This window comes from Boleophthalmus pectinirostris, unplaced genomic scaffold (genome assembly GCF_026225935.1).
Source record: "Boleophthalmus pectinirostris isolate CB_2022bp ecotype Guang Dong unplaced genomic scaffold, ASM2622593v1 HiC_scaffold_9, whole genome shotgun sequence".
Lineage (NCBI taxonomy): Eukaryota > Metazoa > Chordata > Actinopteri > Gobiiformes > Gobiidae > Boleophthalmus > Boleophthalmus pectinirostris.
Window position 1 is genome coordinate 38,132,417 of NW_026571541.1, and position 18,653 is coordinate 38,151,069.

Here is an 18,653-nt window from a genome sequence, read left to right on the forward strand (position 1 = left end):
TCCTGGTTCAGTCCTGGTTTAGTTCTGGTTTAGACCTGGTTTAATCCTGGTTTAGTCCTGGTCCAGTCCTGGTCTAGTCCTGGTTTAGTCCTGGTTCAGTCCTGGTTCAGTCCTGGTTTAGTCCTGGTTCAGTCCTGGTTCAGTCCTGGTTTAGTCCTAGTTTTGGCCTGGTTCTTGATCATGTTTCATTTAATTTTTTTATTATATTACATTATTATATTATTATTATTATTTTATTTTTAAATTTAATTATCACAGAATCAAAACACAAGTGTTGATCTTCGTCTGTGTCCGTGTTTGTTCTTCTGCTCCAGTAGTAAAAAAAAGTAAAAAATGAATCCACAAACGCAGACTCCAAAGAGAAACAAAGACCAGCGGATTTAATTTCAAATATATTTACAAATACACGTTTATTTATACAAATTATTTTATTGATTTGCGTGTCACGTTTTTATATTTGTGTTTTTTATTTCGATGTTTATAAGTCCTGATTTAGTCCTGGTTTAGTTCTGATTTAGTCTTAGGTTAGTCCCGGTTTATACCTGATGTAGTCCTGGTTCAGTCCCTGCTTTGTCCCGTCATAGTCCAGGTTTAGACCTGGTTTAGACCTGGTTTAGTCCTGGTTTAGTCCTGGTTTAGTCCTGGTTTAGTCCTGGTTTTAGTCCTAGTTTTGGCCTGGTTTTTAGACCTGGTTTAGACCTGGTTTAGTCCTGGTTTAGTCCTGGTTTAGTCCTGGTTTTAGTCCTAGTTTTGGCCTGGTTTTTAGACCTGGTTTAGACCTGGTTTAGACCTGGTTTAGTCTTAGTTTAGTCCTGGTTTATATATACAATTTCCTTGATTGTCGGTTCCAGATTTGAAATGAAATAATCCAGTTGATTCTAGTGAAGGTGTGTGCAGTTTAAAAACACAGTGGAGCACTTCCTGTATCACCACATGATGACATCACAAGGTGTTTCACAGGAACAAACCAAAATAAATGTTTTACATTCGACTTAAATTACAAACACACAGGACGTCAAACATATTTACATGTGCACACAGTAAAACCGAGTCTGTGGGGGAAAAGTCCTCAAAATGGCGCCGCTGAACAGGAAGAAGAAACCCACGAGTTCAGGACAAACGGAAGAGGTTTAAGACGGAGGGACACGGCTGTAAAAGAAAAACAAAACATCAAAAACAGTCCTGGTTTAGTCCTGGTTCAGTCCTGGTTCAGTTCTGGTTCAGTCCTGGTTCAGTCCTGGTTCAGTCCTGGTTCAGTCCTGGTTCAGTCCTGGTTCAGTCCTGGTCTTACCTCACACTTTGAGTTTTCACTGCGGAATAAATTGGACTCAGCTCAGACTCTGAAACACAATATTATTTATTATTATTATTATTATTATTATTATTATTATTATTATTATATTATTATTATTATTATTATTATTATTATTATATTCATTATTATTATTATTATTATTATTATTATTATTATTATTATTATTATTATTATTATTATTATTATTATATTATTATTATTATATTATTATTATTCATATTATTATTATTATTATTATTATTATTATATTCATTATTATTATTATTATTATTATTATTATTATTATTATTATTATTATTATTATTATTATTATTATTATTATTATTATTATTATTATTATTATTATTATTATTATTATTATTATTATTATTATTATTATTATTATTATTATTATTATTATATTCATTATTATTCTCCGAGGGACACAGAGTTGTTCCCAGTCCAGAGACATGGTCCCTCCTGTGTGTCCTGGGTCTCCTGGGGCCTCCTCCCAGTGGGACATGAACACCTCCTGAGGGACACGTCCAGGAGACGTCAGAACAGACGTCCTCCCCTCAGACGCTCCTCTCCACGTGGAGGAGCAGCGGCTCTACTCCGAGCTCCTCCCGTGTGACTGAGCTCCTCACTCTGTCTCTAAGGGAGAGGCCCAGACGCCCTGCGGAGGAAACTCATCGTATCGTTGATCTCGTCATTTCAGTCATGACCCAGAGTTCATGAGCAGAGGTGAGGGGAGGCCCCTGACTGCACCGAGAAACTCTGTCCATAAAAACAATGAACAGAACTGGTGACAGGTGCGGCCCTGGCGGAGTCCAACATGCACCGGGAACAGGTCTGACTCACTGCGGCAATAAACACAGCTCCTGCTCCGGTCATAAAGGGACCGGACCCCAGACTCCCGGAGCGCCCCCCACAGGACACACGAGGAACACGGTCGAACACCTTCTCCACATCATTAATTAATACTTAATAATCTGATCTAATTATTAATTTCACCAAATCAATAATGATTTACTGGATAATTTGGATGATGTAAAATTACATCATCCAAATGATTCTTGTGAAGGTGTGTGGAGGTTAAAAACACGGTGGAGCTCTTCCTGTATTACCACATGATGACATCACAAGGTGGAACAGAGTGTTTGAGAGAAGAACTCGTGATAAATGTGCAGATTTGTGTGATAAACATGAAACACAATGAAACAAAACACGACTCAGGCGACAGGTCCCATCAGTTGTGTGAGCTGTAGTGCTCCGTTAGCTTTAGTTTGATGTCAGTGTTACTTCCTGTGTTTTTCGCTCTCTAAAGTTCAGAGTCTAAACAATATTTAACACAGATACAAGATTCACACTGGCCTTATTATTATTTCCTGTTTTTCAGATTGTGGTTTTCAGTGGAAAATAAAAATGCGTCTTATTTTCCACCCGTCTGACCACACGCCAGAGCTGCTTCTGTTCTCAGACCTCGATGACCACGGCCACCGTCAGCGGGCAGAACCTGACGCTCGTCCTCACATCCGAGAAGAACAACAAGGCTTTTATTTCAAAGAATTGAAATTAAAAGTAGAATCAAAACTAGATTAGCATTTTTCACAGGTTCAGTACTAAAAAAAGTCCCACTCACAGGTGTAAACCAGGTCTAAACCAGGTCTAAACCAGGTCTAAACCAGGTCTAAACCAGGTCTAAACCAGGTCTAAACCTAAACCAGGTCTAAACCAGGTCTAAACCAGGTCTAAACCAGGTCTAAACCAGGTCTAAACCAGGTCTAAACCAGGTCTAAACCAGGTCTAAACCAGGTCTAAAGGTCTAAACCAGGTCTAAACCAGGACTAAACCAGGTCTAAACCAGGTCTAAACCAGGTCTAAACCAGGTCTAAACCAGGTCTAAACCAGGTCTAAACCAGGTCTAAACCAGGTCTAAACCAGGTCTAAACCAGGTCTAAACCAGGTCTAAACCAGGTCTAAACAGGTCTAAACCAGGTCTAAACCAGGTCTAAACCAGGTCTAAACCAGGTCTAAACCAGGAAAACCAGGTCTAAACCAGGTCTAAACCAGGTCTAAACCAGGTCTAAACCAAAACCAGGTCTAAACCAGGTCTAAACCAGGTAAACCAGTCTAAACCAGGTCTAAACCAGGTCTAAACCAGGACTAAACCAGGTCTAAACCAGGTCTAAACCAGGTCTAAACCAAGGTCCAAACCAGGTCTAAACCAGGTCTAAACCAGGTCTAAACCAGGACTAAACCAGGTCTAAACCAGGTCTAAACCAGGTCTAAACCAGGTCTAAACCAGGTCTAAACCAGGTCTAAACCAGGTCTAAACCAGGTCTAAACCAGGTCTAAACCAGGTCTAAACCAGGTCTAAACCAGGACTAAACCAGGTCTAAACCAGGTCTAAACCAGGTTAAACCAGGTCTAAACCAGGTCTAAACCAGGTCTAAACCAGGACTAAACCAGGACTAAACCAGGTCTAAACCAGGTCTAAACCAGGTCTAAACCTAAACCAGGTCTAAACCAGGTCTAAACCAGGTCTAAACCAGGTCTAAACCAGGTCTAAACCAGGTCTAAACCAAGTAAACCAGGTCTAAACCAGGTCTAAACCAGGTCTAAACCTAAACCAGGTCTAAACAGGTCTAAACCTAAACCAGGTCTAAACCAGGTCTAAACCAGGTCTAAACCAGGTCTAAACCTAAACCAGGTCTAAACCAGGTCTAAACCAGGTCTAAACCAAGTCTAACCAGGACAAACCAGGTCTAAACCAGGTCTAAACCAGGTCTAAACCAGGTCTAAACCAAGTCTAAACCAGGTCTAAACCAGGACTAAACCAGGACTAAACCAGGTCTAAACCAGGTCTAAACAGTTTACCTTGGACTTGTTTGATTGGTGGTCTGTGATCATGTGACATGTGGAGCTCGCTGTACATGACCTCGTCTGGGTGGACGCGCTGCTCTTCTTCTGTGGATAAAAACAGGATGCGACACAGTTTAAATCACACACATACATGCAGGTTCAGTCAAAAGTAAAGTTCAATACATTTTTACTCAAACATCACGTCTCTGTTTTGTTCTCAGGCCCAAAGAACCTGACCTCAAACTGACGGACGTGTTCACACTGAAAATCTGAGCGTTCAGGAACCGAAACGTTGGTTCCCAACGGAAACAAAGTAAAACTTTTTTCTAAGTAAAACATGACGACACAGTTGACGTGAGCAGGTTCATCCAGGTCACACACGGAAAAAAACAAAGACAGGAAACGTGTGTGAGGAGCTCAGTCACACAGGAGGAGCTCTGCGTAGAGCCGCTGCTCCTCCACGTGGAGAGGAGCGTCTGAGGGGAGGACGTCTGTTCTGACGTCTCCTGGACGTGTCCCTCAGGAGGTGTTCATGTCCCACTGGGAGGAGGAGGAGACCCAGGACACACTGGAGGGACGATGTCTCTGGACTGGGAACACCTCAGGTCCCCCAGAGGAGCTGGAGGAAGTGTCCAGGCTGAAGGAAGTCTGGGAGTCGCTGCTTAGACTGATGCCCCGAGACCCGACCCCAGAGAAGAAGAAGAACATGGATGGATGGAAAACGTGTGTGGAACATGGAGGAGAAATCGAGACAGAAGATTGTACATATTTAGTGTCTCTGTGTTCAGTCTTTGGATTGGGCGTCGCTGCCGCCTTCTCCACACAGATGTTTCTCCACACAGATGTTTCTCCACACAGATGTTTCTCCACACAGATGTTTCTCCACACAGATGTTTCTCCACACAGATGTTTCTCCACACAGATGTTTCTCCACAGCAGATGTTTCTCCACACAGATGTTTCTCCACACAGATGTTTCTCCACACAGATGTCCACACAGATGTTTCTCCACACAGATGTGGTATCAGAGCTCGGTGCAGATAAATAAATATTTGTCTGAGTCCAAACTCTCTCTGGTGTCGATGGTTTGATCCATGTTTGTTGACCTTGTTTTTATTTGGTGTTAAATCCACACGTGTCGATGATCATCATGATTCACTTAAACGGTTTGGACCTTCACCGGTCACACTTTGGTTTCCCGTGGAACTGGTGCAGGAAAATAAAAATAATAATAGAAACAGGATTATAAAGGGTTTTGTGTGTTTTTCACTGCAGTGACGACAGAGCGCTGGTCGCCGTGGTGATGAGTAAAGTCTTTTTGTTTTGGGTCTCTTCATTTCCCTGTTTGACTCAAATCCAGAATATGCATCAGTCCTGCTCTTTATTTTGACTTTATTTTCATTATTTTACTCCAGAAACAGTTCAAAGGTCAAACTTCACCTTCATTTAAGTTAAATGGAGTTTGACAATTTATGTTGTTTGAAGTTTATGTGGATAAAAACACTAAAAAATAAATAAATCTCACACTCGGATCAGCTCCTCTGTGTTTCTCGGCCCTCGTCTGTTTGCTGCAGTTTTTTAACTCATATTTCACTTAAACACATTTATTTCTGAAGCTTGTGAGTGTGAACAGATCTGACTCAAACTGTGCCATTCTTTTTAAACCACAACTGCTCATCTGTTCACAAACCACAGAACCTTTTCACAACAGCCCCCGTCAGGTTTGTGGAACTTCCTGTTAATAATTTTCTGTGACAAAATGTGTGTAAATGTGTGTCTCATTCTCCAGCAGCTTCATAAATCTGCCCCATCACCAAATCTTCAACCGACAAGGTCAGAAAGACGAAAAGCTTAAACTAGGGACCAGATTTTCTAAACTCTAAACCGGGACACAGTCGGGTTTGGATGTTTGGTGTAAATAAAATAGTGAGAAGAGCGAGAAACTTTGTGGATTCTCGTGTCATGATCTGAGGAACTTCTGTCTCTGTGTTTTTTTTTAATTTATGGTCATTTGCAAACACGGATTTATGTCAGAACGAGAGTCAACGAGCCAATGACCCGATGAAGTAAATCAGTGACTCCCCCTGCAGACACTGAACTAAAGAAACACCTGCAGGACCTTCTCCTTCCTGTAGCGAAGGCCCGTGTCAATACAAGTCAATGTGTGTATAAGTTTTGAGATTGGCAGTTGTCTTAGCCAATCATATTTCATCAAGTTACAGGCGGGATCGAATCACGTCATCTTCTGGGCCTTTACAAATCCCCTGTGATAGTAAATAAAACTGAGTGATGCTCTGCTCGCTCAGCCTCGACTCTGCACTGACGCGTGTCACTGCTACAGGCTCATGAGCAGATGACAACAGAGCTGTGTGCTACAGGAGTTATGACGAGTTCAACTTCAAGTCAAACTGCCTTCGAGGAACAGTTTTAGGGAGTAATATGTCTTGTCGTCCGGGACCCTTCTGCCAATCAAGAAAAGAAGCATTAAACTGAAATGAAGCATTTGGCTGCGGTGGAATCCTGCAGCTCTTATTTTGATTCACACACTGGATAATGGCGGATAGAGACTTCACAGAGGAGAGAGCGAGGGGAGCAGCACCCGCTGTCACCGCTGGGACCCGGGGCAGGCGCTGCCGGGGCTGGGACAGTCACTCGCTGCTCTGTCCGCCTCTGCCCGCTCGTTTCTGGGTGTAAAAGTGGAGTGGATGTAGCGCAGAGGGCTTAAGTCCACCTGGAGTCCTGGTGTTAATATGGACCGGCCCAAACTTTTAGATTTAAGTGGGAAGTGAGATTAAGAGTTTTACAACCAGCTCGTGCACTCGGCTCCTGGACCTTGTGTCTCGGACCAGACTGGACTAAATAGTGTTATAGTTAAATTGTGTTATAGTTAAATAGTGTTATAGTTAAATAGTGTTATAGTGTTATAGTTAAATAGTGTTATAGTGTTAATAGTTAAATATTGTATAAATGAGCTGGTGGTGCGTTGGAGCTGCTCCGGTTGTTCCGCTGTAGCAGCGGCGCTGATGTCGTGTGTTCAGGTTGTGATCAGAACCTCTTATTGCAGTTTTGCTGATGTTGCTGGGGCCGTTTGTGAGCGGTGGATCAGGTTGCGTCATCTTTGCTCTTAGTTGTGTGTTGTGATCCATATAGTGACCAAAATGTCTGTCTGTTTCTGGCGTTCGTTATAATACTATAGAGCCTATATATATACACAACATATATATACATATATTTATAATTTGGGCCCATGTGCCCCCCTCCAAAAAAAAAAAAAATAAAAAATCACAATAGCCAGGTCCTAGTGAAGGCCCAGGGTCCAGGTCTATGGTTCACCACTGAGCACTGACCTCCCTCTGGTCTAAGGCTCCGTTCACATTATTTCATATCTGAGTTCTTTTTGTTGTGGATGCAGTGTTTTTTTCACACTAATCTGATTGAAAACGGCTCCAGAGACGGAACGATCTGATGCCTCCAGCTCCCACGAATTCATGTTCGTACAGATCTGATCCGGCACCGTGTGGACGCCTGAAAACACTGATACTCTGACGTAGGTCTATTGTATTAATGAATAAATATTCATCTATTTATCTGTCGATTTTAGAACTCTGTCTTGGAACATTGTGTTTTGTATTTACAGGGTGACCCAAAAAATCTGACATCATTTTGTAAAGCAATAATTTTGGTGATTCTTGAAATAACCTCAAATTTTCACAGAATCTTTAGAAACAGATGAAGATTTTATGTCATGTTTTATTTTTGTTGTGTTTTCAGGTTGAGCCGTTCACTCTCAAACAGAAGTCGTTTTGTGTCTTGAATCTGCTGCAGACTCACCCAAGACTGAGCAGCTTCAACGAAAAATCGGGAAAAACTTCACCCACTGGAAACAAATTTGGACTTGATACCAAAAATGTGCAGAGTTTGTCTGATTATGCAGGATTAAAGGATGTGGTGACGCCGAACTGTCAGTCAACGAATCTGAGTTTCCAAACTTGTTTTCTTTACAGACTCTTGGAGCTTCGCAAGAGTTTTTCATGAACCTGCTCTTGGTTTTTCTTCTGATGTTGGTGTTGGTCCAGATCCTTTAGTCCTGCATAAACCACCAAACTTTTTACATTTTTGGCACCAAGTCCAAATTATTTGCCAGTGGGTGAAGTTTTTCCAGATTTTGCGTTGAAGCTGCTCAGTCTTGGGTGAGTCTGCAGCAGATTCCAAAACGTAAAATGACTTTTCTTTGGGAGTGAACGACTCAACCTGAAAACAGAACAAAAATAAAACATTAAATACAAAATCTTGATCTGTTTCTGTACATTCTGTGAAAATTTGAGGTTATTTCAACAAGAATCACCAAAATTATTGCTTGTGAAATGATGTCAGATTTTTTGGAAAACCCCGTGAATTAAATATTTATTGTGATTTTTAGCCAAGCTTGATGAATGAATTATTTATGGAACACAACCGTTCCACTCTGGAGCTTTGGAACTCTTTATTGTCATTGTGTTTTTATGTGTTTCTTGTGCAGAGTGTGGAGGAATCAAATCTCAAAATCTGCAAAACAAATTTACCTATGGGTACGAATAAAGCGACGGAACCTAAAGATCGATTAAAATTAAAATAACTGGAGCATGATGCTGATGTTAGAGCCGCCTGCAGTTGGACTAGTGGCCACTCACTGGAACTGCAGCGAAAAAAATCACCATAAAGAATTTTTCCCACAGTGAGGAATGTGATTCCAGACTGCTCATGATTCCCTGGCAGGGGCTGACAGGGGCTGGCAGGGGCTGGCAGGGGCTGGCAGGGGCTGGACAGGGGCTGGCAGGGGCTGACAGGGGCTGGCAGGGGCTGGCAGGGGCTGGCAGGGGCTGGCAGAGGTCAGATTTTGCATCAATACAAACATAACAAAGATCAGAGGAGGTCAGACCTGTTCTCCATCTGCTCCGAAGAATCACGAGACCCAGGAAAACCAGGAGCAGACCCAGGAGCACCCCGACGACCGAGCCCACGACGAGCCACAGCCAGGGGGGCAGAGCCGGACGAGGGGCTGGGGCGGAGGTGGAGAGAGGAGGAGGAGGAGGAGGAGGAGGAGGAGTAGGAGTAGGACAGGCTGTGGAGACGTTCGGCTTCAGATGCTCTGAAACAAAACACAACATTAAATCTTCACCGAACTGAATTCGATTTTTAGACAGTTTTTATAAAACTTCTTGTGTTGATTTTGTTTTCATTTCGAGATTGTGCCGAGAGAGAAACAATAATCTAACATTGTACAATAAGCACTTTTCTCGAAAAGGAGGGAAAAGAAAAACTTACATTAACCAAAAATGATGTGGTTCCTCATGAACATCGATCACAAAACTTTACAAATATTTACATACATCAAAATAAATGACACACTGTCCAGACTAAATATAATTTTAACCCAATTTCTCTTATTTTTATTATTGTACTGTATTATGTTTATAAGTTAAAAAAAAAAGTGTTAAAGTGCAAATGACAGTTGAAAATATGAGTTTCATTAAAACATTAAAATGTTTTGAGTTCTGGGTGAAGTTTATAATGTCACTTCCTGGTTGGATACAGAGGGAATACATGTGTCATGTCTGAATCCCAAAACTAAAATATGACAATATCAGAACCAGAAACAAAAGTGAAATGGTTCAAAAGACTTGAAAAGATCGACTTTGTCAATCGACACGTCCCACTGGGAAAACAAACATGGAGGTTTGATGATCACTTTTTTTGAAAATCTTTCCCAGTGTGAATTGTGCCATGACCGGAAGTACGAGATTCGTGATGCATGTATTCAGCGAGCAGCCACGATGCAAACATGGACAAATTCGTACAAGGTATTTATTATCAACAGTGACGGGAATAACGACATTAAAAGAAAAACAGTTTCTAACAGTATTACGTTTTAAAGTACGATGGCGTTAATGTTACCAACACACGACACTGCAGACACATTATGTGCACATGACAGTTTATATTAGAGCCCGACCGATATGGATTTTGCTGTGGCCGATATGAAACTACGAACTACAAACTACGAATCTGCACGCGGTGTGAAGAGAAAAAAAGTGAGAGAAAAGAGAAAACACGGCTCCCAGTAAGGATCAGGCTCCCGTCGTTCGCTTCTAAGAGTCGGATTTTCATTCACGACGGACCCCATAACCAGTAAAGAAACTAGCGCTATTAGCCTTTAGCCGTAAATACGTGCGCGCCGCGGTAATTAATTATATGCGTAAATGTCATAATTCACACGTCTGTTCACAGCTCATTTACATCAATGCAGGAACAAATATACAGACAATAAAATCACTTTACAATAGACCAATAGAAAACAGCCTGTTTATGTGTGAGAGACACAACAGATCATCCATAACAAAGAACCAAAAAGTTGATTTCTAACACTCAGCGTCACACAGGCTCCTCCCACATCACAAGTCTGAACTAATAAATGTCCTTTTAATCCAGACTCAAACTGATTGTCCGTAAAAAGAAAATAATCTCAATGTTTGGATCTGTGTGTGTGAGTGTAAACAAACACACGTGACTCTGTGGTGTGTTCAGGGACAGTACGACACAGACAAATGACTCCGCAGATAAACACTGATGTGGAGCCACATATTTGGACATTTATCTGTCTGTAAATTGGATTAAATGAACAGAATGTAGAGAGACTAAGATTTATAACGACGTATCACATGACCACGTGAAATATCGGCCGATAGCCGATATGCCTCCAGGTGCCCATATCGGCCGATAATATCGGCCAACCGATATATGGGTCGGGCTCTAGTTTATATCCATGTCGCCGGAGCATCAGTGTGTCTGTGAGTGCTGCAGATCTACACTTCACCTCACAGCTGTGTTTGCTGTGATGATGTTTGAGGCGACTGTTTAAGACGTTTGTTTTCAGCTGTGAGCTCGATGTTGTTCTTGGGTTCAGGTCAGAGTGAGATGATTGTGCGTTTCTGCTTCTGAGAGTAAAGACACTGCAGGTTTGTGTTGACGCTCGTTACGTGGAGATGTTTTTGGGGAAGTCGACTCATTTACCAAAAGCCCCGACTTTAAGAGGAAGTCAAACATTTGAACTGAAACAAGTGGCATTTGAAGTGATTATTCTGTGTGTGTGTCCAGGGCATCATGTGTGTACAGCACAGTGTGTGTTTAGACCTACATGAAGTAAACATGAAGTGAATAGTGTGCTGTTTGTATTGTGCACTACATCTGTCTTTTATTTATCGAGTCACTTCTCATCAGCCCCTGAACCCAAATCATCTTCCCACGGCCCTGGATGTTTCTGCTGCTGGACTTATTTCTCGGCTAAAGCGTCACTGTGCTGCACACGTACACAAACAGCACGTGTGACGACGTCTGCGGCCGTGGCCCGGTTCGGTTCTGCAGGTGTGAGTGCAGAACATAGAACCCACACAGATCGAGCTTGAGCATGGCACAATTCAAAAGACCAAGTGTGAATGTGCCCTTAAAAAAAAAAAAAAGTTAAAAACTTAGTTATTTGTTGGGAGAAATATCTAGTAAATTGCTCATTACACTGATTATTAGAGCCAAATAAAAATAATGAATCTTGAAAATGAAGGTTTAAAGTGTCAGGAAAATGCTCACTGTCTTTGTATTATTGGAGTTTTAGTGTTGACACACACTTCCTGTTTTTGTTCTTTTTTTATCAGCCCCCCCCCCCCAAAATGTCACTGAAACTAATACTGACCACAGACACGAGCTGCTGCTGGTGCAAACTGTGCAGAGTCTGTGGTTATTACAGACGTGTTTGAGAAAAATGCAGAAAAATGCTCAGGGTCTTAGATAATCTGTGTGTCATTCGTTCATTTGTTTTTCAATATAAAACCAAAAATAAGAAAAAGAAAAAAGTTTTCTTCATTATTTGTCTCCAAAACCAAAATGAAAAAAAAAAAAACAGTTAATGATTTGTTTTTCAGTTTTCAATTTTGTGTTTACACAGATATCGTCCGTTTCCTGTTTACGTGACTTCAGTGACTGCGATGTTGGACTTTTGCACTGCATACGGACTGAACCAGGACTGAACCAGGACTGAACCAGGACTGAACCAGGTCCGGGACTGAGACCTTAGGCTCAGAGCCTGCGGCAGGGCAGGAGCTCAAAGCTGAGGCTCAGAGTCAAAGCTCAGAGTCTGCTCTGGTCGCGGTCTGGTTCCGGTCTCGGTCTGGTCCCGGTTCTGGTCTCGGTCTCAGTCTCAGTCTGGTCCGGTCTCGGTCCCGGTCTGGTCTTGGTCTGGTCCGGTCTGGTCTCTGTCTCGGTCTGGTCCTGGTTCCGGTCTTGGTCTCGGTCTGGTCTCAGTCTGGTCTCGGTCCCGGTCTGGTCTGGTCTGAGTCTCAGTCTGGTCCCTGGTCTCAGTCCTGGTCTCAGTCTCAGTCTGGTCGGTCTCGTCTGGTCCCGGTTCCGGTCTCGGTCTCGGTTTGTTCCTGGTTCTGGTCTCGGTCTGGTCTCCGTCTCAGTACTGCTTTGGTCCCGGTCTGGTCCCGGACCTGGATCAGTCCTGGTTCAGTTTGGCATCACAGTCACTGAAGTCACGTAAACGGGAAACGGTCGTTTTCTGTTTTTTCCTTTTTTCATTTAAACACAAAATTGAAAACTGAAAAAACTAATCACTATCTGTTTTTTCATTTTGGTTTTGGAGACAAATAATGAAGAAAACTGTTGTTTTTTTCTTCTTATTTTTGGTTTTATATTGAAAAACGAATGAATGAATGATACATGGATTTTAGATATAAACACATTATTATTAATATTATTGTTAGTCTATTATTACAGCTGTGACCTACAGGTGGCGCTGGTCTTTACCTGTGACAGTGATGTTCACGGGCTGAGAGGAAAGTCCGTCTGCAGACTCACACCAGTAAACACCACTGTCCGGTTCTGCTGCCACTGCAGAGACACGACACGCTGACCCATTCCACCTGCCCCAAACATCTCCACAGACAGTCTGGTTTTCTCTTGTGGTGTTTCTGAGCACAGACCAGAGTCCAGACCAGAGTCCAGACCTGGGACCAGACTCCTCACAGCTCAGATTCACAGTGCTCCTCTCCTCAAAGATGCACTGGTCCGGCTCCAGCTTCAGAGACACTGGAGGAGACTCTGGAGGAGAGGACAGAGGTTAGACACGACTCTCACAACTAAAACATTTTTAACATCATTACCGTATTTTCTGGACTACTGAGCGAACCTGAATATAAGCTGCATCAACTACTTTTTAAAAGAAAAAAAGAAATGTGCATATACAGGCTGCACTTGTCTATAAACCGCAGGTGTCCACGTCTTCAAGAACATTTTCAACATTTGTCTTTTTGCTTTGAGTCAGTTCATCGCTTTACTGTCACCAAAGTGTCACCATCGACTCACTGACGTCGAGCTCAACGTGAAGCAGCTCATGTTTCTTTCTTCCACAGCCACATCATTCACCTTTCACTAAAAATCTGCATATCGCTCAAGACAAGCAGGTGATGGACCCTCCTCTAGAAATGTTACGCAGTGCACCTTTAATAGTCATTATGTGATGATTAAAAGACTTTGGGTGAAGTTTTCCTGTGATGACATAGACAGAGGGATTGACTTTTACAGCTCAGCGTCTCTTCCTGTGCTCTCTGTGCTCTCTGTGCTCTCTGTGCTCTGCAAAATCTCTCTGTTCTGATGTGCCACTTTGATTAGTTTTATGTGAACGCTCTCCACCAAAACAGAAACACACAAACCCCCCGGGTGTTTTCTTTAAACACAGACACAGTTCACACTCAGTTTAACAGGACAAACGTCAACGGAGCAAAGTGAAGACGAGGAGCACAGAGTCACCTGCCACAGACTGTACACATCTGAACTTTAACACTGTTTCTACTTCTGGAAACGGTTTTAATTTACCCGGATTTCTTTTCTTTTTTAAACCAATTTATAAAATTCATATTTTAAACTTTAAATTCATATTTACCCTGTATATTTAGTGGGGATTTAACCAAATAAACCAAGAGATGGAGCCTCTCGTGTATATTATTATTATTATCCATCTGACCGTCTCGGCCCCACAGCTCAAGATTCACATTTCCCTTTTTTTTTTTTTTTTTACAGTGATACAAGTTTAAAAATCTGTAGTTGTCAAACAAACAATTTAAAATGAAACAGTTGTTCATTTGTGTCCCACCGAGTCACTACTAGTAGATATATGATATAATATGATATGATATATAATTATATGTTATGTTATGTTATATATATAATATAATATAATATAATATAATATACACTACTGGGCACAAACGTGTCATAGAAACATCATCTGAAATGTGTGGAGATTGTTCCATGAGATTAGATTTTATAAAGATCATACAGAGTAACACAGAGTGAGTGAAAATATTATAAAAATGCAGAAATGGCCGTAAATTCTTGTCATTTTCTTGTGTAAAATCTCCAAAAACTAAACTAAAACGTGAAAAAACTGCTGCACTTTAAAAACAAATATAAAAGTCTACAATTCTGCTCCGTGTAGAGTTTGTAGCTCACATTTAAAAACACAGAATCACATTTAAAAACACAGAAGCACATTTAAAAACACAGAATCACATTTAAAAACACAGAATCACATTTAAAAACACAGAATCACATTTAAAATCACATTAAAAACACAGAATCACATTTAAATCACATTTAAAAACACAGAATCACATTTAAAAACACAGAATCACATTTAAAAACACAGAATCACATTTAAAAACACAGAATCACATTTAAAAGCACAAAATCACATCACCAGAAGAAACGCTGAAAAGAAATCAACCACACACATTCACAAATCAACACTGACACTATATTATATTATAGTATATTATATTATATTATAGAATATTATATTATATTAGAGTATAGTATATGTATTATATTTATTATATTATTGGTTGATTTGATTTTTGTATTTATTTTGAGCAAGTAAGAAATATAGATATGTTCCACTGTAAAAGAACGTATATCTCCCTCTCTCTATATATACATGCATACATACATTTTTAAAATTTTATATTAAATAAATATATAAATAAATATAATAAATATAATATATATATATATATATATATATATATATAATATATATATATATATATATAATATATATATATATATATATATATATATATATATATAAAATGTGATATTATATTTAGTGTAACAGTCTGGGTTTCAGCTCCTCGGGCAGAGGTTTCACCATCTCAGCCTTTTTAAAAAAAATGCCAAAGTTTCTCATTAAATCACAAAAATGTGAGCACGATGTACATGTATTTTTGTTTCATATATGAAACTTTTTATGATTTGAATGTTTGTTGTATTTTAACAAATTGACTTTTACATGAAAGTTGAACTTTTAGATTGTGTCACAGACAGAACGTCTCACTCAAACACACACGTTTATATTTACACATTAATGAACAATGTCCCACTCAAAACTAAATATAGAAATATTATATTATATCATATATTCTATCATGTTATATTCTATTCTCTTCTATTCTGTGAGATAATTGTGCATAAAGCTGCAAACAGGTTTAATGTGAGTTTACCTGAGTCCAGTGAGCCGAGCAGAGACAGCAGCACTGCAGCACAAACACAACAACTCACGTAAATACAAGATTCAAATTAAATTCAAATGAATATTAAATTCATTCTTGTGTGTAATCGCTGGTGTAATGTGAATTCTGTCTAATCACATTTTTAAAACACACTTTTATCAACCAATCAGATCCTTGTATTTGTTTAATAAAATTAATGTAGATTATTTTTGTTATAAAAATATGAAAGTTGAATTTGTGAACGACTTTTTATTTCTGTTTATTGGATGTTTTTAGTGTGTGTGATGTGTACTGCTCCTGAAGCAACACAAACCACCACAAACCTCCCATCATTTATCAATAAAATCATTATTATTACTCACATGGAAAACAAAGTGCTGCCTTCATCCTCTGCTCCTCTGGTTCTTCTGGTTCTTCTGGTTCTTCTGGTTTTCTGGTTCTTCTGGTTCTTCTCTTGTCTTCTCGTTTTACCTTGTGACTTGATATTTTCTTGACATTTCCTTTGTAATTCTTCACTGACCAAAAAACCCACAAAAGTTCTGAGTCACAAATGACAGACACACGTGTGAGTGTGAGACAAAACTGAAACTGACTGAAAAACATCGGTGCAGTTTGACTTTTGCGCTTGAGGGGGGAAACATTTTAACATGACGGCGCTGAAAATGTAAAGTGTGTCGTCGTGCACAGAGGAAACAGCACTTTGCCCTGTGAAGTGAAATGACGCCTTTAATGTTCACACAATAATAAAACACTTACACACAATAATAAAACACTTACACACAATAATAAAACACTTACACACAATAATAAAACACTTACACACAATAATAAAACACTTACACACAATAATAAAACACTTACACACAATAATAAAACACTTACACACAATAATAAAACACTTACACACAATAATAAAACACTATTACACACAATAATAAAACACTTACACACAATAATAAAACACTTACACACAATAATAAAACACTTACACACAATAATAAAACACTTACACACAATAATAAAACACTTACACACAATAATAAAACACTTACACACAATAATAAACTTAACACACAATAATAAAACACTTACACACAATAATAAAACACTATTACACACAATAATAAAACACTTACACACAATAATAAAACACTTACACACAATAATAAAACACTTACACACAATAATAAAACACTTACACACAATAATAAAACACTTAACACACAATAATAAAACACTTACACACAATAATAAAACACTTACACACAATAATAAAACACTTACACACAATAATAAAACACTTACACACAATAATAAAACACTTACACACAATAATAAAACACTTACACACAATAATAAAACACTTACACACAATAATAAAACACTATTACACACAATAATAAAACACTATTACACACAATAATAAAACACTATTACACACAATAATAAAACACTTACACACAATAATAAAACACTATTACACACAATAATAAAACACTTACACACAATAATAAAACACTTACACACAATAATAAAACACTTACACACAATAATAAAACACTTACACACAATAATAAAACTTACACACAATAATAAACACTATTACACACAATAAAAACACTATTACACACAATAATAATAAAACACTTACACACAATAATAAAACACTTACACACAATAATAAAACACTTACACACAATAATAAAAATACACACAATAATAAACACTATTACACACAATAATAAAACACTTACACACAATAATAAACACTTACACACAATAATAAAACACTTACACACAATAATAAAACACTTAACACAATAATAAAACACACACAATAATAAAACACTTACACACAATAATAAAACACTAACACACAATAATAAAACACTTACACACAATAATAAAACACTATTACACACAATAATAAAACACTATTACACACAATAATAAAACACTTACACACAATAATAAAACACTTACACACAATAATAAAACACTTACACACAATAATAAAACACTTACACACAATAATAAAACACTTACACACAATAATAAAACACTATTACACACAATAATAAAAACACTTACACACAATAATAAAACACTTACACACAATACACACAATAATAAAACACTATTACACACAATAATAAAACACTATTACACACAATAATAAAACACTATTACACACAATAATAAAACACTTACACACAAATAAAAACACTTACACAAATAAAACACTATTACACACAATAATAAAACACTTACACACAATAATAAAACACTTACACACAATAATAAAACACTTACACACAATAATAAAACACTTACACACAATAATAAAACACTTACACACAATAATAAAACACTATTACACACAATAATAAAACACTTACACACAATAATAAAACACTATTACACACAATAATAAAACACTATTACACACAATAATAAAACACTTACACACAATAATAAAACACTTACACACAATAATGTACAGTAACACTCAAGTCAAACTCAAATTCACCGAAGCCAAATTTAAAAACTGGGTCTAAGTTGTGGACCAAACTAAATATTTATTGAAAAATTTCAACATCACCTGCATGTTTTCTCTTCTTTCCAGATCTGTAATGTTAAATCTTTTCTTATTAAAATAAAAGTTTAATAATAGTTTTACTTAAACATTGAATCCAGAACAAGCAGAATATAAAATAACAACATGTTGAATAAATCATGTGTCTGTAGTCGATCTGTGGGCAGTGAGCAAATCTAATACAGATTTGATCTCACGGGCCAAATATAAATATATCGTGGGCCAAATTTGGCCCCCAGGCCTGAGTTTGACACAGAGTATCACACATGATCAGAATCTAATGGCTGTGGTACTCGGGTTAC

General features: G+C 38.6%; 1 protein-coding gene across 2 annotated transcripts; it reads right to left on the bottom strand.

The window, feature by feature from the left end:
* Window positions 1-353: 353 nt before the first annotated feature.
* LOC110175773 (uncharacterized) lies at window positions 354-16,393 on the bottom strand. Of its 2 annotated transcripts, none has more exons than XM_055148003.1 (7): window positions 16,118-16,393; window positions 15,747-15,779; window positions 12,994-13,275; window positions 9,077-9,286; window positions 4,175-4,264; window positions 1,292-1,340; window positions 354-1,149 (listed from the first exon to the last, which is right to left on the bottom strand). In XM_055148003.1, exons 1-7 carry the CDS (start codon window positions 16,356-16,358, stop codon window positions 1,131-1,133), a joined length of 924 nt encoding a protein of 307 aa, XP_055003978.1. In that variant the 5' UTR covers window positions 16,359-16,393; the 3' UTR covers window positions 354-1,130. The 2 variants fall into 2 exon arrangements, with proteins under 2 accessions (XP_055003978.1, XP_020797645.2); XM_020941986.2 differs by having other exon boundaries at window positions 12,994-13,287.
* Between the last annotated feature and the right edge of the window lie 2,260 nt (window positions 16,394-18,653).